Genomic DNA, 23,957 nt, shown 5'->3' with positions numbered 1-23,957 from the left:
ACAAAAACCACTACTTGCACAACTGAAACAGCAGAAACGACTGAATCACGTTCAACCACATACACAACCACAATGACCCCTTCAACCATCACCACAACCATGACACCATCTACATCCACCTCAACATCAACCACAAGCCCCCCTTCAACAGCAGCATCCTCAACAACAGGCAGGCCTCCCTCTTCATCCTCCACCACATCTATAACTAGCACTGTATCATCAACCCATAGAACAACCACAACTCCAACCACAAGCACAAAACAAACTTCAACCACATCGCCAACCCCCATTATAAGCTCACAATCCGGTAGCACCGGGGAAATAACTAGCGGTTCTACAACAACTGCTACCAGCACAACTAAAACAACAGAAACTATTGAATCGCATTCAACCACATCCACAACCACAATGACCCCTTCAACCATCACCACAACCATGACACCATCTCCATCCACCTCAACATCAACCACAAGCCCATCTTCAACAGCATCCACAACAACAGGTAGGCCTCCAGCTTCATCCTCCACCACAACTATAACTAGCACCTCACATTCAAGCCTGACATCGACCTTACCTACAGCCCAAGCAATCAAACAAACACCAACTCCAACAGTTACCACAACATCATATTCCACAACATCAACAACAAGAACAATCCCTCCAATTTCCAGCACAACTACAGCAGCAACCTCAACGCCATCTCCAACTCCTCCCACATCAACACCAACACCACATTCAACCACATCCCCATCCATCATTACAAGCTCACAATCCACTAGCACCGGGCAATTACCCATCGGTTCTACAACAACTGCTACCATCACAAGTGAAACAGCAGAAATTTCTGAATCATATTCAACCACATCCATAACCACAACCATGACACCATCTCCACCCTCCTCAACATCAACCACAAGCCCACTTTCAACAGCATCCACAATAACAGGCAGACCTCCAGCTTCATCTTCCACCACATCTATAACTAGCACTGTATCTTCAAGCCATGCAACAACCACAACTCTAACCACATCGCCAACCCCCATTACAAGCTCACAATCCGCTAGCACCAGGGAAATATCCAACGGTTCTACAACAACTGCTACCAGCACAAGTGAAACAGCAGGAACTATTGAATCGTATTCAAACACATCCACAACCACAATGATCCCTTCAACCATCACCACAACCATGACACCATCTCCATCCACCTCAACATCAACCACAAGCCCACCTTCAAAAGCAGCATCCTCAACAACAGGCAGGCCTCCCTCTTCAACCTCCACCACATCTATAACTAGCACTGTATCTTCAAGCCATAGTACAACCACAACTCCAACCACAAGCACAAAACAAATTTCAACCACATCGCCAACCACCGTTATTAGCTCACAATCCGCCAGCACCGGCGAAATACCCATCGGTTCTACAACAACTACTACCAGCACAAATAAAACTACAGAAACTACTGAATCACATTCAACCACGTCCACAACCACAACCATGACACCATCTCCACCCTCCTCAACATCAACCACAAGGCCCCCTTCAACAGCATCCACAACAACAGGCAGACCTCCAGCTTCATCTTCCACCACATCTATAACTAGCACTGTATCTTCAAGCCATACAACAACCACAACTCCAACATCAAGAACAAAACCAACTTTAGCCACATCACCAACCACCATTACAAGCTCACAATCCACAAGCACGGGAGAGCAGCCCACTGGTTCTACAAAAACCACTACTTGCACAACTGAAACAGCAGAAACGACTGAATCACATTCAACCACATCCACAACCACAATGATCCCTTCAACCATCACCATAACCATGACACCATCTCCATCCACCTCAACATCAACCACAAGCCCACCTTCAACAACATCCACAACAACAGGCCGGCCTCAATCTTCATCCTCAACCACATCTATAACTAGCACTGTATCTTCAAGACACACAAAAATCACAACTCCAAGCACAACACCAACTTCAACCACATCGCCAAACACCATTATAAGCTCACAATCCACTAGCAATGGGGAAATACCCACCGGTTCTACAAGAACTGCTACCAGCACAAGTGAAACAGCAGAAACTATTGAATCGCATTCAACCACATCCTCAACCACAATGACCCCTTCAACCATCACCACAACCATGACACCATCTCCATCCACCTCAACATCAACCACAAGCCCACCTTCAACAGCATCCACAACAACAGGCAGACCACCAGCTTCATTTTCCACCACATCTATAACTAGCACTGTATCTTCAAGCCATACAACAACCACAACTCTAACCACATCGCCAACCACCATTACAAGCTCACAATCCACTAGCACTGGAGAAATACCCAGCGGTTCTACAACAACTAAGACCAGCACAACTAAAACAACAGAAACTACTGAATCACATTCAACCACGTCCACAACCACAACCATGACACCATCTCCATCCACCTCAACATCAACAACAAGGCCACCTTCAACAGCATCCACAACAACAGGCAGACCTCCAGCTTCATCTTTCACCACATCTATAACTAGCACTGTATCTTCAAGCCATACAACAACCACAACTCCAACATCAAGAACAAAACCAACTTTAGCCACATCACCAACCACCATTACAAGCTCACAATCCACAAGCATGGGAGAGCAGCCCACTGGTTCTACAAAAACCACTACTTGCACAACTGAAACAGCAGAAACGACTGAATCACATTCAACCACATCCACAACCACAGTGACCCCTTCAACCATCACCTCAACTATCACCACAACCATGACACCATCTTCATCCACATCAACATCAACCACAAGCCCACCTTCAACAGCATCTGCAATAACAGGCAGACCACCAGCTTCATTTTCCACCACATCTATAACTAGCACTGTATCTTCAAGCCATGCAACAACCACAACTCTAACCACATCGCCAACCCCCATTACAAGCTCACAATCTGCTAGCACCGGGGAAATTCCCAGCGGCTCTACAACAACTGCTACCAGCACAAGTGCAACAGCAGAAACTATTGAATCGCATTCAACCACATCCACAACCACAAAGATCCCTTCAACCATCACCACAACCATGACACCATCTACATCCACCTCAACATCAACCACAAGCCCCCCTTCAACAGCAGCATCCTCAACAACAGGCAGGCCTCCCTCTTCATCCTCCACCACATCTATAACTAGCACTGTATCATCAACCCATAGAACAACCACAACTCCAACCACAAGCACAAAACAAACTTCAACCACATCGCCAACCCCCATTATAAGCTCACAATCCGGTAGCACCGGGGAAATAACTAGCGGTTCTACAACAACTGCTACCAGCACAACTAAAACAACAGAAACTATTGAATCGCATTCAACCACATCCACAACCACAATGACCCCTTCAACCATCACCACAACCATGACACCATCTCCATCCACCTCAACATCAACCACAAGCCCATCTTCAACAGCATCCACAACAACAGGTAGGCCTCCAGCTTCATCCTCCACCACATCTATAACTAGCACCTCACATTCAAGCCTGACATCGACCTTACCTACAGCCCAAGCAATCAAACAAACACCAACTCCAACAGTTACCACAACATCATATTCCACAACATCAACAACAAGAACAATCCCTCCAATTTCCAGCACAACTACAGCAGCAACCTCAACGCCATCTCCAACTCCTCCCACATCAACACCAACACCACATTCAACCACATCCCCATCCATCATTACAAGCTCACAATCCACTAGCACCGGGCAATTACCCATCGGTTCTACAACAACTGCTACCATCACAAGTGAAACAGCAGAAATTTCTGAATCATATTCAACCACATCCATAACCACAACCATGACACCATCTCCACCCTCCTCAACATCAACCACAAGCCCACTTTCAACAGCATCCACAATAACAGGCAGACCTCCAGCTTCATCTTCCACCACATCTATAACTAGCACTGTATCTTCAAGCCATGCAACAACCACAACTCTAACCACATCGCCAACCCCCATTACAAGCTCACAATCCGCTAGCACCAGGGAAATATCCAGCGGTTCTACAAGAACTGCTACCAGCACAAGTGAAACAGCAGGAACTATTGAATCGTATTCAAACACATCCACAACCACAATGATCCCTTCAACCATCACCACAACCATGACACCATCTCCATCCACCTCAACATCAACCACAAGCCCACCTTCAACAGCAGCATCCTCAACAACAGGCAGGCCTCCCTCTTCAACCTCCACCACATCTATAACTAGCACTGTATCTTCAAGCCATAGTACAACCACAACTCCAACCACAAGCACAAAACAAATTTCAACCACATCGCCAACCAACGTTATTAGCTCACAATCCGCCAGCACCGGCGAAATACCCATCGGTTCTGCAACAACTACTACCAGCACAAATAAAACTACAGAAACTACTGAATCACATTCAACCACGTCCACAACCACAACCATGACACCATCTCCACCCTCCTCAACATCAACCACAAGGCCCCCTTCAACAGCATCCACAACAACAGGCAGACCTCCAGCTTCATCTTCCACCACATCTATAACTAGCACTGTATCTTCAAGCCATACAACAACCACAGCTCCAACATCAAGAACAAAACCAACTTTAGCCACATCACCAACAACCATTACAAGCTCACAATCCACTAGCATGGGAGAGCAGCCCACTGGTTCTACAAAAACCACTACTTGCACAACTGAAACAGCAGAAACGACTGAATCACATTCAACCACATCCACAACCACAATGATCCCTTCAACCATCACCACAACCATGACACCATCTCCATCCACCTCAACATCAACCACAAGCCCACCTTCAACAACATCCACAACAACAGGCCTGCCTCAATCTTCATCCTCAACCACATCTATAACTAGCACTGTATCTTCAAGACACACAAAAATCACAACTCCAAGCACAAGCACAACACCAACTTCAACCACATCGCCAAACACCATTATAAGCTCACAATCCACTAGCAATGGGGAAATACCCACCGGTTCTACAAGAACTGCTACCAGCACAAGTGAAACAGCAGAAACTATTGAATCGCATTCAACCACATCCTCAACCACAATGACCCCTTCAACCATCACCACAACCATGACACCATCTCCATCCACCTCAACATCAACCACAAGCCCACCTTCAACAGCATCCACAACAACAGGCAGACCACCAGCTTCATTTTCCACCACATCTATAACTAGCACTGTATCTTCAAGCCATACAACAACCACAACTCTAACCACATCGCCAACCACCATTACAAGCTCACAATCCACTAGCACTGGAGAAATACCCAGCGGTTCTACAACAACTGCTACCAGCACAACTAAAACAACAGAAACTACTGAATCACATTCAACCACATCCACAACCATGACACCATCTCCATCCACCTCAACATCAACCACAAGGCCACCTTCAACAGCATCCACAACAACAGGCAGACCTCCAGCTTCATCTTTCACCACATCTATAACTAGCACTGTATCTTCAAGCCATACAACAACCACAACTCCAACATCAAGAACAAAACCAACTTTAGCCACATCACCAACCACCATTACAAGCTCACAATCCACAAGCACGGGAGAGCAGCCCACTGGTTCTACAAAAACCACTACTTGCACAACTGAAACAGCAGAAACGACTGAATCACATTCAACCACATCCACAACCACAGTGACCCCTTCAACCATCACCTCAACTATCACCACAACCATGACACCATCTTCATCCACATCAACATCAACCACAAGCCCACCTTCAACAGCATCTGCAATAACAGGCAGACCACCAGCTTCATTTTCCACCACATCTATAACTAGCACTGTATCTTCAAGCCATGCAACAACCACAACTCTAACCACATCGCCAACCCCCATTACAAGCTCACAATCTGCTAGCACCGGGGAAATTCCCAGCGGCTCTACAACAACTGCTACCAGCACAAGTGCAACAGCAGAAACTATTGAATCGCATTCAACCACATCCACAACCACAAAGATCCCTTCAACCATCACCACAACCATGACACCATCTCCATCCACCTCAACATCAACCACAAGCCCACCTTCAATAGCATCCACAACAACAGGCAGACCTCCAGCTTCATCTTCCACCACATCTATAACTAGCACTGTATCTTCAAGCCATGCAACAACCACTACTCCAACATCAAGCAAAAAACCAACTTTAGCCACATCACCAACCACCATTACAAGCTCACAATCCACTAGCACGGGAGAGCAAGCCACTGGTTCTACAAAAACCACTACTTGCACAACTGAAACAGCAGAAACGACTGAATCACATTCAACCACATACACAACCACAATGACCCCTTCAACCATCACCACAACCATGACACCATCTCCATCCACCTCAACGTCAACCACAAGCCCACCTTCAACAGCAGCATCCTCAACAACAGGCAGGCCTCCCTCTTCATCCTCCACCACATCTATAACTAGCACTGTATCTTCAACCCATAGAACAACCACAACTCCAACCACAGGCACAAAACAAATTTCAACCGCATCGCCAACCACCATTATAAGCTCACAATCCGCTAGCACCGGTGAAATACCCATCGGTTCTACAACAACTACTACCAGCACAACTAAAACAACAGAAACTACTGAATCACATTCAACCACGTCCACAACCACAACCATGACACCATCTCCATCCACCTCAACATCAACCACAAGTCCCCCTTCAACAGCATCCACAACAACAGGCAGACCTCCAGCTTCATCTTCCACCACATCTATAACTAGCACTGTATCTTCAAGCCATACAACAACCACAACTCCAACATCAAGAACAAAACCAACTTTAGCCACATCACCAACAACCATTACAAGCTCACAATCCACTAGCATGGGAGAGCAGCCCACTGGTTCTACAAAAACCACTACTTGCACAACTGAAACAGCAGAAACTACTGAATCACATTCAACCACATCCACAACCACAATGACCCCTTCAACCATCACCACAACCATGACACCATCTCCATCCACCTCAACATCAACCACAAGCCCACCTTCAACAGCATCCACAATAACAGGCAGGCCGCAGTCTTCATCCTCCACCACATCTATAACTAGTACTGTATCTTCAAGCCACACAAAAATCACAACTCCAAGCACAAGCACAATACCAACTTCAACAACATCGCCAACCCCCATTACAAGCTCACAATCCACTAGCACCGGGGAAATACCCACCGGTTCTACAACATCTACTACCAGCACAACTGAAACAGCAGAAACTACTGCATCACTTTCAATCACGTCCACAACCACAACCAGGACACCATCTTCTTCCCCCTCAACATCAACCACAAGCCCACCTTCAACAGCATCCACAACAACAGGCAGGCCTCCAGCTTCATCCTCCACCACATCTATAACTAGCACTGTATCTTCAAGCCATACAACAACCACAACTCCAACCACAAGCACAAAACAAACTTCAACCACATCGCCAATCACCATTACAAGCTCTCAATCCACTAGTACCGGGGAAATACCCACCGGTTCTACAACTACTACCAGCACAACTGAAACAGCAGAAACTACTGAATCACATTCAACCTCCTCCACAACCACAGGAATCCCTCAAACTTCAAGCGCAACAATTACTGCTACAGCATCTCCCACCACTGCAACGTCAACCCCAACTCCATTATCTATTACATCCACAAGCAGAACCATTCCTCAAACCACTACCACCATGAGTATTCCCACTTCTGGGAGATTCACCGGAAATTACTCTTCAACTACTGCCACCAAATGGACTACAACTACTGCAGTCACTGTTCTTGGCACCCGAACTGCATCAACGAGCACTGTCTATGTGAGCACGATCAAGATGCCTTCAACTTTTTCTCAACCAACATCTCCTGCTTCTCCCGTTCATTCTACTGTTTCTCCCACCACAAGCTATTCATCTTCTGCTACAAAATGTTTCTGCACTGTGAATGGAACACTATATTCCCAAGGTAATCTGTTTATATTTTGTTCACAGACTATTTTTTCTCTGTGATTCCTCTCCATCTACTGATTGCCTTCTTAATACGTTCCTCAATAGTCTTATCTCTGTTTCATTGGTCTTCCTCACTTTCTCCTATTTGAGAATTATGCAGCTTATTTTTTTGGTTTTCTTTTCTCTTTGCTATGTTATCCACTTTTTGTAAAACAGTTTCTTGTTGAGTTACATTCCATGATCCCTTTCTGCACCCTTACTTGAGATCCACTTCTCCTGTTGTATGACTAGTACATCAAAGCCTGAACAGTCTGAAAATTGAAGCTGCCTTCTTCATTCTAATTGACAAAATGTCATGTCAGACACTTTCCCCAAGGGTCAGGCTACATTCACATAACTGTCGCAGTCCGATGGTTGTGTGAATACACCTGTACTGTTACAATACTGAAGTATTTCTTACTCTTAAGCTTGGCGTCTTCAGCTCTTCTTAATGGCAAATTCCTCTTAAACTTTTTAACATATTTCTAAATATTTTTGCGTCCATTCAAGTGGTTTTCCTCATCTGTCTTCTGCCTGATTATTGAATTTTTAAAAATATATTTCTCTTTGGTTGATCCATTTTGGATCATGCATATATATTCAACACTTAAGTGCAGTGTGCAAAATACAGAATCCTTATGCTCAGTTTGACTTCAGTGTACATATCATTAATCAACACAGATGCAGTTAAGGGGAAGCTAGACAAATAAATGAAGGACTAAGGAGCAAGGGGATATGGTAATCAGATGAGATGAACAGTTCTTCAGAGGAGGTTCAAAGGAAGTTCACTCGACTAATACCTGGAATGAGTGGTTTATCTTATGAGGAAAGGTTGGACAGATTGGGCTTGTTTCCACTGGAGTTTCCAAGAGGAGACTGAAATACACAAGATCTTGAACGGTATTGACAAGTTGGATGTCAAAAGGATGTTTCCACTTGTGGGTGAGTCCAGAACAAGGGGCCACTGTTTGAAAATTTGGGGTCGCCCTTTTAGGGAAGGAATGAGGAAGATTATTTTCTCTCAGAGGGTTGTGAAACTTTGGAACTCTGTGCCTCAGAATGTGGTGGAAGCAGGGTCACTGAATATTTTTAAGGCAAAGGTAAATAGATTGTAATAGGTGTGTTGTAAATAAATCCTTGTTGGGAAATGGAATCAAAGGTTATTGGGGGTACATGGGAATGTGGAATTTGAAACACAAATAGATCAGCCATGGTCTTATTCAACGGTGAAGCAGGCTTGAGGGGCCAAATGGTCTACTCCTGTTTTTATTTCTTATAGGAATTGTCCCAGATTTGCACGCACTGTGATAGTGGTTGGGAAAAAGGACATTTTACCCTCCGGCCACAATAACAGGTTTTCACACTGTATCGTCCAAATCTCACCTCATTAATCATGCATTCCCGGGAACACTGCGGGTTGCTGGCCGGTGGCTGTCATTTGCCAGCACCGCTGTAACGTCAGGCCTTCACTAAACAGGAATCATATTTAAAGGCTGCCTCTGCAAAGAGGGGGCACTCACCAAGGGTTAGGACGCTACTGCAAAGACATGGCTGCCAAAGGGAGGAAACTTGCCGCCCCCAAATTTACCAGCATCTCCCTTGGGCACCTACTGGATGCTGTGGGGTTCTCTACCCACCCACCCCGCTCTGGGAAAAGTCCAGCAAGCAAGGTCACCAATCCAGCATGGGAAGTGATGGCAGTGGTGGTCAGCGCCAATACCTTGCAAAAGAAGACAGCCACCCAGTGCCAAAAGAGGATGAATGATCTCCTCTGTTCTGCCAGGGTAAGTCACTCTTCTAATCACTCTCAACTCACAGACTCTCAAACCCACACATCCACAGGGCCCTCACACACAGCCAGTTCAAGAGATATCACCAGTCACTCTCTCACACTCACCATCATTGTCCTCATCCCATCCATGGCACCACTCACCACTCGCATATACCAGGCATAATTATCATCTGGTCTAGCAAGTGTGCTGATTACACTCTCTCCATCTGCATTAGTGCAGGACAATCTGGCACACAACAACAGGGAGAGGTTGCTGACCTGTGGAGGAATGCCTGAAAACAGAGCCATCCAGCAGGCCGGAGACAGTCTGGACTGTTCATGTGCTGATGGTTAGGTCGATGGTGCTCAACCAATTGAGATCCAGCAGTGCAATATCCATCAGACAACCATTCTGTGAGTGATGTGTCCTGTTTCACAGGCCACTGCCATGCACTAATTATCTCCCATTGTTTTCACAGGCACACCTAAGAAACAGCTGAGGGAGAACATGAGCCAGGTCCTTGACTCAAGCCCCAAATGACACCTCAGAAGCGGAATCTGCTGAAACCTTCATTGAAGACCTGTCACAGTGCTCACCCACACCCTCCACCATTGCAGACACACACCTCAGTTGCATCTAACTTTAAAATAGTCTCGGGGTCACAATCACGTCCACCCAGGTGACTCCAGGAGCGTCCAGCCCATCCAAATCCCCTCCTTCTGTGACCTCAGCAGCTCCAGCTTCACTGGCTGAGGAGGGTGCCACTGCCACACAGCAGGACCATAAAAGCAGGCTGGGGCCCTCCAGGTCTCCGCCTTTCACAGGACGCCCGCCAAAGTCATCACAGACAGGGTGTAGCAGTCAGCAGGCTGCCTCCACCTCGGCTGTGGATGTCTGGGGAGCACCAAGATGTAGTGGCAGGGTTATGGGAGGTTCAAGAAGATGTAGTTGCACAGCCTGGGCATGGGTGTTAATCACTTGTACATAATGTTCACTATTGTCAATAAACTCCCAAGAATGTCTCCTTGCCTATGGCTCCTTGTTCTGATCAGCAGTGTTCGTGTCACTCAGATATGAAACCTTCCTGCACGAGAAAAAAATCAGGTGTCTCAGTCCAGGGCCTCCTCCCTGTGCTTTGTTTAACCTTCCCTGCACACTGATTATGCGCCTTCACTGTCACTGGACATATCAGTCATGTCTGCACCTCAGTGGGGCTCATCATTGCTGCCAGAATATGCTGGGCTGGTGGCACAGAGTTCCCTCATTCTCTCTTTGTGCTCCCAGCATCTTCAAAGTGCGGCTGGCCCCCCCATCTCATCAGCATCTGTGTCCGGTGACACTGTGGCCCTGAAGGGTTCAGTTTCACATAGAAGTTAACCAGAAGTTAAAATTTCCCACTGCATCTCCATGATACGACCCTGTTCACAGAGCCTAAGTGAGCTACCCTCAGCTAGATAGGAATCAAACATTCACAGACACAAGGTGAGGATATAATGTATCTCCTCACTGAATGTCGTCATCACGCTGCACAAATCTAGCAGCTCTGAGGGTCTTCAGCACACCTGCCTTGTCTAGCCAGTGCAAGAGCCTTATCCCCGTCATCGCCGCCTTCAAGGACCCCCTCACCCTCATCACCATTGATGTCCTCCTCATCAGAGGAGACGTGCAGCTCCTCAATCTCCTCCTCAGCCAGCTCCTCTCCCCATTGCAGCACCAGGTTGTAAAGGGTGCAGCAGATGACGATGATGTGTGACACTCTCTGTGGACTGTATTGCAAGGCTCCACCAGACCAGTCCATTTTCGGAATCCTGAGAGTTTGCTCCACCAAGGTGTGAGTTGCTACATGAGCCTCATTGTACCATCGCTCTGCTGCAGTCTGGAGCCATCACCTGGGTGTAGGAGTCATGGACACTCCCTGGGAACCGTGCACACACCTGCAGGATGTGTTTGTTGTGGTCACACATCAGCTGCACATTCGTTGAATGGGATCCCTTGCGGTTGACATTGTTGACCGCTTGTTGCGATGGAGATCTGAACGCCATTTGAGTGCAGGCGATCGCACTCTGCAGCTGTGGGAAACCCGAGATCCGGGCGAATCCAATCACTCTTGCATTTCCTGATCGCTCGCCAAATGCACAAAGTTGTGTGCCCTTGTGAAGATGGCATCCGTGACCTCAGGGATGTATTTGTGGGTGGAGGCTTGTGATATCCCACAGAGGTCGCGTGTGGAGCCCTGAAAGGAGCCAATGGCATTAAAATTGAGCACCACAGTCACTTTCACAGCCACTGGCAGTGGATGCCCTCCATGACCCCTTGGCACTAAATCCTGCAGCAGGCGGCAGATGTGACTGACCAGTTCCCTAGATATGAGCAGTCTTCAGTGACACTGGTTCTTGGACATGTGGGTTAGCATGGGTGTACTAAGAATCTGTCCTGGTTAAGTCTGAAAGCCCCTTAACACATCCCAGAGAGTGGGCCACCACTTGGATGGTCAGAGTTTAGTGTGCTGCATGTCTGCCTGAAACCCCACCCACCTCTGTCCCACTCCACCGGACCGAATGGCGGCAGCTTTGCCCAGTGGACTGCATGCTGTGCTCTCAGCTCAGGCGCAGGCATTCTCCTAACCCACACTGTAAGGTTGCGCTGTTAGCTTGAACCATGAGGGAGAATGGTCCAAACCGGGATGCTGACATTGCAAGGGGCTGTGAGTGTCTCCAGCAGTGCCTGCTCCATGGCCAGCTTTAGCAAGGAGATTGTACAATGTGCCCAGTTGTCCAACTGTTCTGCCGTCCACTCGAGGGGTGAAAATCTCTGGAGCACTGGGTGACACTTTGATGGCTCTGCATTGCTTGAGTGGGCAGATAAGCTAGAAGCCCGACTCCAATCCTATCAATGTGGCTGCGCCTGAACTGTCTCAGCTGCAGAGAAATGGTCACTTTATACAAGGCTTCCCTAATACATGGCCACTTTCACACCACCGCCTCCTCACCTCGCCCCCCCCACCCCACAGGCCTGGCCTCTTACATGTTTGTGCAGTACCACAGGGCAGCCCTTGCCCCCTACCAGCTCTCCCCAACCGCAGAGCAGCCCTTGCCCCCCCCCAACTCGGCCCAACTGCAGAGCAGCCCTTGCCCCCCCCAACTCGCCCCAACTGCAGAGCAGCCCTTGCCCCCCAACTTGCCCCAACTGCAGAGCAGTCCTTGCCCCCCTCCAACTCACCCCAACCGCAGAGCAGTCCTTGCCCCCCTCAACTTGCCCCATCTGCAGAACATCCGTTGCCCCCCCCCAAGTCACCCCAACTGCAGAGCAGCTCTTGCCCCCACCAACTCACCCCAACCACAAAGCAGCCCTTGCTCCCCCCCCAACAACTTGCTCCAACTGCTGAGCAGCCCTCGACCCCCAACTTGCTCCAACTGCAGAGCAGCCCTTGCCCCCCCTCAACTTGCCCCAACCACAGAGCAGCCCTTGCCCCCCCAACTCACCCCAACCACAGAGCAGCCCTTGCCCCCCCAACAACTCGCTCCAACCACAGAGCAGCCCTTGCCCCCCCAACAACTCGCTCCAACCACAGAGCAGCCCTTGCCCCCCCAACAACTCGCTCCAACCACAGAGCAGCCCTTGCCCCCCCAACAACTCGCTCCAACCACAGAGCAGCCCTTGCCCCCCCAACTCACCCCAACCACAGAGCAGCCCTTGCCCCCCCAACAACTCGCTCCAACTGCTGAGCAGCCCTTGCCCCCCCCCCAACTTGCCCCAACTGCAGAGCAGCCCTTGCTCCAACAACTCACCCCAAACTCAGAGCAGCCCTTGCCCCCCACCCCCAACAACTTGCCCCAACTGCAGAGCAGCCATTGCCCCCCCCCCAACTTTCCCCAACCGCAGTGCAGCCCTTGCCCTGGCATTGCATTTGCAACTTGCCTGTGCCCTCGCCTGAATGCACAATGCCTCAACCTTGAAGTTCAACAGGTGACTGTCACAAGCGTTGTGCAATGTTATTGTGTACTCACCTCCGAGTTCCCCTTAAAGTGCATCTCATCAGCTGCATGCCTTATAAATGCTGTTGTGAAACACATCGATGTGTCAGGTTGATTCAATGCTTTGGGATGATTCCAGTGAGCAGTGTATGAAACCAATTTTTGATCTTCCTGCCATATTGTCTGCTCATGCCTGCCATGATGCCTGACACCTTCGAGCACAGAAAATTCCTCCCATGGTCTCTATGAGGAAGCTCAAACCAAGCATAGAACTGACACAGACGGGGTTGAGCTGATGCTGTAATTTCTTTGTCATTCTATTTGGCCTTCACCTTCCACCCACAAAAAATTGCTTGTACCTTTCCCTTATTCTCTTGAAGCTGAACTTTTTAAAAATTGTATAGCTCTCCACAAAGCCCCCAAACACTAAACCAAAATCAACTTGATCTTTTTGTGCTTCTTATCACCCAGTGAAAGCATGATTTCCATTTCCTGTACATTATCTTGGTTATTCACCATTAGTAAGAAGGTGTATTTTTCTCTTCATTGTGCCTGGGAATTTGGCATCCCCCTGATGCAGAGAAAACAAAAATGAGACAGAGAGCCTGGTATTTTCTGGGGCTTCCCCAATATATGTAAGTATCCCTGAGTGTGTAATATACTCTAGTCCAAAGTTTAGGCATTAATAAGATTGGAGGGAATATTTCTGGTTTTCTACCTCATCTTGTTGCTTTTCTGGCTGATAGATTCCTATGTTTTCGACTGCTGGCATCTAGAAACATACCCAAGACAATAAAGAGTTCAGAATTCCAATGAATTAGATCAGCATCAATCTGTATTTAAACGTAAAACATTAACAATTTTCAATAACTGGTTTCAGACAATAAATAATTTTGAGTTGTTAATCTGATTCAAAATTAGAACATAATATTTTCAACTGAAATTGATATATCCTACATTATAATTAAGCATCATGTGGGGCTTTGTGTTTAGATTTATCTCTCCATTAAGTTTGGTGTATAGCTTAATTTTGCACTTAATATTTCCGCTCATTTCACAGACTTTCAGAGTGAACCATTATGAAGAATACCATTTATAACATTGCTATGCTGTTCTTCATGGTGTAGTATTACTGCTTTTCATTATCCATCATTGTTTGTGATTTCTTTTTTATTGTGCACTTGAGAATCATCTATTCGCAAATCAGGAGTAAGTCTATGGAGACTCCTGTAATTTGGTAAACCCAATTCAAAAACTGACCTTGTGCATTGGCTGCCTCGCTGTGCTGATGAGTTTTCTTTAAGTTCCTGTCATACAGTGTTGGTAAGATATCAACCATCTTCTGAAAACTGTCACAAAGTAATCATTATCTCATGAGGACACACTTATCCTTTGTAACCTTTGTTATTTAATATCATGGGAAGCCCTTTCTGAGTGTCCTATATCAATCTGTGAACTATTAAAAACATAAATTAAATGATAAATCTTTTTTTAACGTTTTAGGTGAAAATATATATAACTACACTGATGGAACTGGATTTTGCATCGTTGCACACTGCAATGCCACATGTAATGTTGAAAAATCTATCACGCCTTGTGAAATCATTGTGGTTAATACTACAAATCCACCTGCAAAAAATGCCACAACTACAATTGAAACTCCCACAAAACCAGAAGGATGTACAAAATTAGATCCTCCAAGAGAGGCAAGTATACGTTACCTTTCCGAGCCATATTTCTGTTAAAAAGGCAATATCAGTTTGATTATGCAATGAGCAATCATCGTGTCATTAATGGCACAATAATTATGTTCATTTTGTTACGTGCATGATTAGCGTATGTGAAATCAAATCAGTCATACCCCATTATTGTTACCTTATCTGGTCTGCTGAGCAGGATACCTCCAACCTAAGGAGTCAAGAGTTCAAACTCTAGGTGTGTTTAACATTCACAGCCAAGTTATCTTCAGTTCTGAATGAGCTACTTGATGTAGCACTATGCAGTAGTGAAAAAAAAACTGTTAAGATACGTGCAATCCACTTTCCCACTGCCTTCTTAGCGCAAGAGTGACAGTGAAGGGAAGACAACTGTGGTAAGTGGAGAATTTGTATGGATCAGATTGATATAAAGGTAGTGGCTGAAAATGATCAGAATCCATTCAACAAAAACTAGATGCACTTAACGGAAAACATAATGTAAACCCATCACTATATAGGATTGGGACCAGCTAGAAACAGGGATAATGAGCATTAATGATAAATTAACCAGCAATAGATGAAAATGCAAACTCATTAATGCACATGTTTAAATAGAATTTTGTATAGGTTATATTAGTATCATGCCCACATGTTCTAAAAGTCTCTAAAATGTTTATCTACTCATTACAGTATCAGGAGACATGGCTGCTCTGTGAATGTTTGGAGGCAAGATGTATACAGCAGAATATTGTTTCTATAACACCTGTGGTGTGTCCCACTGTTGAACCTATTAAATGTGCCAATGGCCATCAACCTGTCAAAGTGTACGATAAAAATGGTTGTTGCTACCATTATGAGTGTGATTGTAAGTACTTCAGAGTTGGAAGAAAATTATTTTTTTTAGCAATTCTACTTTTATTAACTGTTATTGCTAATGTATTTCCTATATTTCAAATTCTGAAATATTAGTTCTTTCTGTGTGTGTCAGGGTAAATTTTTTTACGTATAATATCTGATGTCTTCTTCTTTCAGCTTCTCCCATTTTACTTGGAATGCTGGTTGATCATCCTTCTCCATCTCCTCTTGTCAGCCGTCCATTCTTATTCCAGTCCTGCTGCATTTAAGTCTCTTGCTCCCTCATCTTTCCATCTGTTCTTAGGCCTTACTTTTCTCCTTCTTCTTGGCAGTCCCATCTCCATCACACATCTCACCACGTTTCTTCGCTCTCTCCGCAACAGATGACCCTACTATTCCAATCGCTTCTCAGCTACTTTCTTCAATGCTTCCACAATCCTCACTGCCCTCCTGAGGTGCTTTTGTTCTTTCTCCTTACTTCACATCCATCTCAACATCCTCAGTTCATTAGTATCCAGTCCTTTTTCCTCTCTCCTTGATGTTACTTGAGTTTCTGTGTGATAAAACAAGGTCACCATTGATTAATTTTGATTCCCATGCTTTCATCTTCTACCACCACTGACCCCAGGTACTTGAAACTACTCACCTTCTCCAAGCATTCACCCATAATGTTTACACCTTCACCGTGATTCCCTTCCCTAGGCTCAAACTGATAATCCATATATTAAATCAGCCCCATGATGTCCAAAGTGTATCCATGCTACTATCCAAAAACTGGGCTGCAAATCAGTCTTACTGTCTCCTGAAGAGAAACTAATATTTCTTCTTAGAAATAAAAAAAAATGTTGCAATACTTAGGTCAGGCATCATGTGAGGAAAGAGAAGCAGAGCTGGATTTCCAATTGTTGGTGCAGGCAGGAACGAGTGCTGGAGTGGTTTGTAAATTGCATTCCTGCAGGTTGGCACTGGGTCTGGCTGTCCCTGGGACAGAGTGCAATTTTCAAAGGGCCTGGAAGGGGAGGGAATGTTAAATGTTTTGCTGCCAACTGGCAGCCTTTTACACTCCTTTAGGAGTGTGTTAAGGCGTCTGCCTGGCACAGAATAGAATTTTCAATCCTTTTTCTGGATGAAACCGAAGAGTCTGGGATAGCTGTTTGGGTTGACATGTGGCAAAAGAACATGTGTTTCCATCTGTGCTTTTTGTGAAATTTGAGAGGTCATCTAGCGCCAGGTTGAGCACTAGTGTCCATGTCCACTTTGTGCCATCTTTATCCTGCTGACCCCTTCATAAGCTACCTGCCCTCTTCAGCAAGGCAGCAGCAGTGGCTGTTTCCTACATGGATGCCACCTGCTTTTGCTGCTGGCACCAGACAGGCAGCTTCTGCCTCCTGGAGGCACAGCAAGTGACGACGATGCATGACACTCACTGTGGACTCTTTTGCAGGGTTCCACCAGACCAGTCCAGGCTCCAGAACCTCATTTTCAGCATCCCAATAGTTTGCTTCCCCAAGTTGTGAGTTGCAGCAAGAACCTCATTATATCTTCGCTCTGCTGCAGCCTGAGGCTGCCACACGGGTATCAACAGCCACGGCCTCTGCAGGTAACCCTTGTCCCCGAGGAGCCATCCCTGCAGCTTCTGTGGACCCTGGAAGATATCAGGGATCTGTGACTGACTAAGAATGTTGGTGTCATGCACACTCCCTGGAGACCTGCAGGATGCACTTGTGGTGGTCACACACCAGCTGCACATTCAGCAAATGGGATCCCTTGATATAGTTGATATAGTTGACCCCTTGTTGTGCCAGAGATCCGGGAGCCACATGAGTGCGGTCGATTGTACCCTGCACCTGTGGGAAATCTCTGTATTGTGTAATGTGACAGGGTTAACTAATGACCTCAGAGTAAAGGTAACCCTAGCTAGCAGCGACTACAATATGATTGAATTTTACATCCAGTTTGAAATGGAGAAGAGTGCTTTGCAGCTGTATTTTTTCACAGTCCAGTTAATTTTTCTTTTTTGTTTTAACCTTAACAATATGAAATGCCAATGTCCATTTTCTTCTGGGAGGAATTCATTCAGTCAATTTTTTTCACCATCATACTGGAAACCTGACCAAAAGAGTTCACTTTATAATTCTGAAGTGGCTAAACTGCTGCTTATAGAAGGAAAAGAAAGAAAAGAGCCTTTCATAAATGAATGTCCCAAAGAGCTCCACAGCTAATGTAGCAGTTTTGAACTGCAAGCACAATTATAAGGTAGTAAATACAGTAACCAAATTGCACACAGCAAGATCCCGCAAACAATATTGTGATAATTGCTATATATTCTGCTAAGTGATGTTAGTTGAGAGCTAGATATTGGCCTGAACACTAAGAGTTTGCTCATACTCAGCTGAGAAGGCATTACATTTTTAATGGTCTAGGCTGTTAGACTAGCTTTGGAGAAAGGAAAAGTAAAGGCAATGTCAAATTTCTGAGATCCAGTTCTAGTCTTACATACATTTATGAATGTGAACAAAGGTTGTAATGACTAAAATATCAGTATTAGCGATTGTTACACCTATTCATTTCCTATAATTGATTTTATTGTGGGGAATTGTTCTGGTTGCTATGTGTAACAGTTTTAGTCGCTACTTTGAAGAAATAAAGGAAAACTGGTAGGGGATATGTGAATGAAGTCTATCACAATTTGAGTTGATTTTTACAATTAAACTGCTTTATTTAGGAGAAACCATTTCTATGTTATAACTGAGATTAAATTGGTGCTATTCAAATGTCCATACAGGCTATTGCAACGGATGGGGAGGTTCACATTTTATTACGTTTGATGGACAATATTACACCTATGAAGGAAATTGCACCTACATCCTTGTGGAAGATACAACTGCGTCACAAAACAATTTTAGTGTTTACATTGACAACTATCACTGTGGTGCACAAGACAGAGTGTCTTGCCCACTTGCTATTATAGTGAAATATAAAACACTGGACATACAAATCACAAATATTATTACAACTGGAATCCAGCATCAGGTAATTATCATTGTTATGCATTTTCTTCATTGGAAGCAGTTTACCATATGTTGAGTGCAATCATGTAAGTGGCTAATGTAAAAAGGATCCCAAAAGCCTCTTATTGAAGTTTCTGCATAAAAGTGAAGTTGAAGTAATGCTATGGCTAATTAGGAACCAAAAGGGCACCTTTTTGTGGAGACAGGCAGTGTAGTTTTTTGTTTTATTCATTTATGGGTTGTGGACATTGGCTAGGCCAGAATATAGTACCTATCCCTAGTTGCCCTTAAGAAGGTGGTGGTGAGTTGCCTTCTTGAACCACTGCAGTCCATGTGGTTTAGGTACACCCACAATGCTATTAGGGAGGGAATTCCAGGATTTTGACCCAGCAACAGTGAAAGAACAACAATATATTTCCAAGTCAGGATGGTGAGTGGCTTGGAGGGGAACTTACAGGTGGTTAGTGTTCCCATGTGTCTGCTGCCCTTGTCCTTCTAGATGGTAGTAGTCTTGGGTTTGGATGGTGCTGTCCAAGGATGCTTGGTGAGTTCCTGCAGTGCATCTTGTAGATGGTACATACTGCTGCCACTGTGTGTTGGTGCGGGATAGAGTGAATGGCTGAGGTACTAAATGTCATCTATCTTCACTAGAGAAGTGAAATCTAGCAATTTAGCAGTAAATAAGAAAATAATAGTAATATTGGATAAGATATGAATAGATAAAGAGAAAATAGTTGAAGGTTTGTCAGTAAATAAAGTAGAAAAGTCAACTGACTTATTGAGCAAAATAAAGGTAAAAATTGTGGAGGCTCTGGTCATTATCGTCCAATCCTCCCTTAGATATGGAGTTGATGTTAGAGGGTTAGACAATTGCAGATTTTACACCATTGTTCAGAAAAGGAGAGAAGGATACACCTGGTAATTACTAGCTTGCCAACCTAACATCAGTAGTGGGAAACCTTGAGAAACATTAATCAGAGAGAAAGTTAGCACTTGGAAATGTTTTTCAGATTGGAAGAATACTGGATGAAAGGCTTGAATTATGTGGAGAGACTAGAGAAACTGGGATTGCTTTTCTTAGAACAGAGCACATTGAGGGGAGATTTGATAGAAGTGTGCAAAATCTTGAAGCGTTTTAATAGAGTAAATAAGGGGAAACTGTTTCCAGTCACAGAAGGGTCAATCACAAGAGGACACAGATTTATGGTAATAGTAATAGAACCAAAGGTGACACGAGGAAACATTTTTCATTTGCAGTGAGGTGTTGTGATCTGGAATGCACTGCCTGAAAGGGTGGTGGAAGCAGATTTAATATAACCCTTTATTAAGGAATTGGATATATACTGGAAGAGAAAACAATTACAAGGCTATGGCAAAAATGCAAGGGAGTATGATTAATTGGTTATCTCTACTGAAGTGCCAGCATGTGTTTGATGGGCCAAATGGTCTTCTTTGATGCTGTATTATTCTATGATTGTCATAAAGCCACATTGCTATTGAGAAAAATCATGACACTTTTTGTCTTATTATTCAGGTAACTGTTGATGGCAACAATGTGTCACTACCCTATTCGAGAAGTGACGTAAAGATCTCCAGCTCAGGCATTGACGTGATACTTGCAATTCCTGATATAAAGGCACGAGTTACCTTCAACGGTTTAGCTTTCACAATCAAACTTCCAAGTGAAATATTTGGAAATAATACACAGGGGCTGTGTGGTAAGGATGTAAATTATTTATTAAACTCTTTAAAATAAGACATTTAGGAGTTTGGCAGTTGATACATGCACATCAAAGGCAATTTTGCTACAAGTATATAAGTTCCTGAGAGAAAATCTAAGTAATTACATTGTAATATGTATTTTAATTTTCATTTGTACCTTATATCAAATAGGGTGTGAAATAATATATGTACCTATGAAATAAAACAGGAATAACTTGAAAGCCAGGCATGCACAGTTTATTATACTGTAGGCTGCCAGCTGACCCCTATTGTCAAGAGGAGGTTGCAACCTGAAACTTACAATTTCTCAGTGGTAAAGAGAAAAACTCAAAGACAAGCCAATCTGGGCTGCTTTAGTGGAACTCACAGATTACTGCTGATGATGTGGGCAGAGACTTGTGACTTAGTAACTTGTCTGCCCTTGAAAGTTGTTGAATGATATGTGGCACCTAGGATGTTGACGATGCATACATAATACAGCTAATGTCAGATCTTGTTATAAATACATCCTGTTGCAACAGACCTCTTAGCAAAAAATATTACTTGTGATGTCTGGAAGAACTTTCTCGCAGCATGGATATTCCCTGGATATAATTCCACAAGGGGCTAGTTAACACCTGGTGCATGATCCCTGACACTGTGCTAAAAAGCTGTATGATTGTAGAGGTTTTCCTTAACCAAAGCGGGATCTATGTAATTTTTAGGAGGGTTGCTGGATAATTATCAGAAGCAGGTATCCTAGATGATTTCCCCTTCTCCCAAACTGTGACCACTGTATGGTTCAGCTATTAGTGCATGCAGGGTTGTTCAGCAAACTGATTGCTATACTAACAACCAATTTAAGATAATCAGTTGAGCTTGTAACATGGCTCATTTAAGCTTGCTAGAAGCAACATACATTCGCACTCAAGGATCCGTTCTCTGAAAATAAAAGAAATACGTTCAAGCCTTGTGATTTTTTAAAATTACCCAGAGGCCTGGGGAGCCTATAGTTCTGCTACTTTCTCCATGGCAATGCTCAACCAATCAGAGTCATAACTTGCCAACCAATCAGCACCCCTTTTCTTGTTGTGATCATTTGAAATTTGGCATTCTTGCATTTGTCCTGATGAGTGCAAGATGAAAAACTTCAGCAACATGTCTCTCTTTTCAGCAATATTCAAGTTCTGTAATATTAAATGTTTGTTAGCGAGGGAGATCTTGTGGCACAGTAGTAGTGTCCCTCCTCTGAGTCAGAAGCTATGGGTTCGAGTCTCTACCCAGAACTTGATGGCCAAATAAGTTCACAATGCAGTCAAATAGGTATGAACCTGCAAATCCTTCCAACAATGGACAGCAGGATTGGAAGAGATTCCTGCTCAACCATGTGATGTAAAGAATGTTGGAGACTCCATGTAAAAATGTATGTTGCCACAGCAATTCAGACTTGCTGAGTGAACTGTCACACCACCACCATAAATTGCAAGATAAAAAATTTGCACCAAGGGATCTTCTGACTTCACATCAAATACATCGCTAGATATAGACAGAGCTGTCTGGAGAAACATAATTGTGTTCTCATTCTGTCAATTAATTCTACGCTGAGACAAAATTGAATCCATTTTAATAAACAGGAATATAAAAAATAAGTTAGTATAACAGATGCACATCTTTGTGAATTTATCTTTTTGAGCAAAATGGAAGGAAAGTTTATGGAACAAGCTATTCCCAAATAGTCCATGAATTTTGCCATAGTTCTCCAATGCATAACAATGTCTCTTTTAATAGATAAAAGGGCCTCTTGAGAGGATGCATGCATTATTATAAATAAATTGACATAATCCGTGGCCTGTCTTCTCAGGAACCTGTAATAATGTTCAGAGTGATGACTGTATGCTGCCCAATGGAAAGCCTGCATCCTCCTGTTTTGAAATGGCTGATTATTGGCAAGTCAAGGATTCCAACAAGCCGAACTGCAATGGACCATCCTCACTATCTACCCCAAGCCTGCAAGTCACACTCAGCCCCCAAACAACACAAAAGCCTTGTACTTCTAACTCTTTGTGCAATCTTCTTACAAGTGGGTAAGACATTTTATTACATATATTATCAGAAGTTTTATAAGATCGAGCACCCTTAACTTTTTGATTTGTCAGCAAACTAAATAACTCACTAAAACAAGTGTATACAAATCTGAATATTTCACAAGATTTATGAATTCACTTTTACAGTTCCCACTTTCACACCTTTTCTTCAAAATAAGGTACTGAACAATTATTTTTAAGTGTTAGTCAATCCTGGCTTATTTGAAATGTTTGCAAAAAAGGTAATGGCAATTTTACAGTGTAATGAAATGTGAGAAAATTAGGGCATTTCGAGGTTCAGACATGATAGCTATCATGGTCAGTGAGCTTTTCCCTCTCCCTGATAGCTTGAAAATTAGACAAGACTGGTGGTGCGCAACTCTCGTTAGCTAACAGGGTGAAACTAACAATAATTGGTACTAAATATCTCTCCTGTGCCCATTTACTTTGCTTGTATTTGCATGACATGGTTAGTTGATAAAATATATCACTATGCACTTAACAGAACTGTGAGGGCAAAATGAATGTTGAACAAAAGAAGGAGGTACTAGAAGAGGGTTATAATGAGACAGTGGCAAGTATAAGGAGTTTGTTAGTGGTGAGGACTAAAGAGAATAGCTTCGGTCTTTCCAATGCTCAGCTGGAGGGAATTGCAGCTAATCCAAGACTAAATATCAGACAAGCAGCCTATTAGTACCAAAGGCAGTGGAAAGACCAAGAGTTTTGGTTGCAAGTTAGACCTGGATGTTAGTAGTGTACA

At 44.3% G+C, this 23,957-nt stretch overlaps 1 protein-coding gene across 1 annotated transcript in view; it reads left to right on the top strand.

The window, feature by feature from the left end:
* Positions 1–23,957, top strand: part of LOC121282852 (mucin-2-like) — a 136,417-nt gene that overhangs the window by 82,111 nt on the left and 30,349 nt on the right. The window contains exons 33-43 of the mRNA XM_041196666.1: positions 72–155; positions 234–472; positions 686–3,502; positions 4,124–5,233; positions 5,714–7,114; positions 7,343–8,080; positions 15,353–15,555; positions 16,237–16,411; positions 19,187–19,434; positions 20,947–21,130; positions 22,975–23,197. Of these exons, the coding sequence (XP_041052600.1) occupies positions 72–155; positions 234–472; positions 686–3,502; positions 4,124–5,233; positions 5,714–7,114; positions 7,343–8,080; positions 15,353–15,555; positions 16,237–16,411; positions 19,187–19,434; positions 20,947–21,130; positions 22,975–23,197 (7,422 nt within the window). The remainder of the gene's footprint in view (positions 1–71; positions 156–233; positions 473–685; positions 3,503–4,123; positions 5,234–5,713; positions 7,115–7,342; positions 8,081–15,352; positions 15,556–16,236; positions 16,412–19,186; positions 19,435–20,946; positions 21,131–22,974; positions 23,198–23,957) is intronic.

This window comes from Carcharodon carcharias, chromosome 10 (genome assembly GCF_017639515.1).
Source record: "Carcharodon carcharias isolate sCarCar2 chromosome 10, sCarCar2.pri, whole genome shotgun sequence".
NCBI classification, from domain to species: Eukaryota; Metazoa; Chordata; class Chondrichthyes; order Lamniformes; family Lamnidae; genus Carcharodon; species Carcharodon carcharias.
Note: the sequence above shows the minus strand (reverse complement) of the source record. Positions and strands in the feature narration are given on the sequence as shown.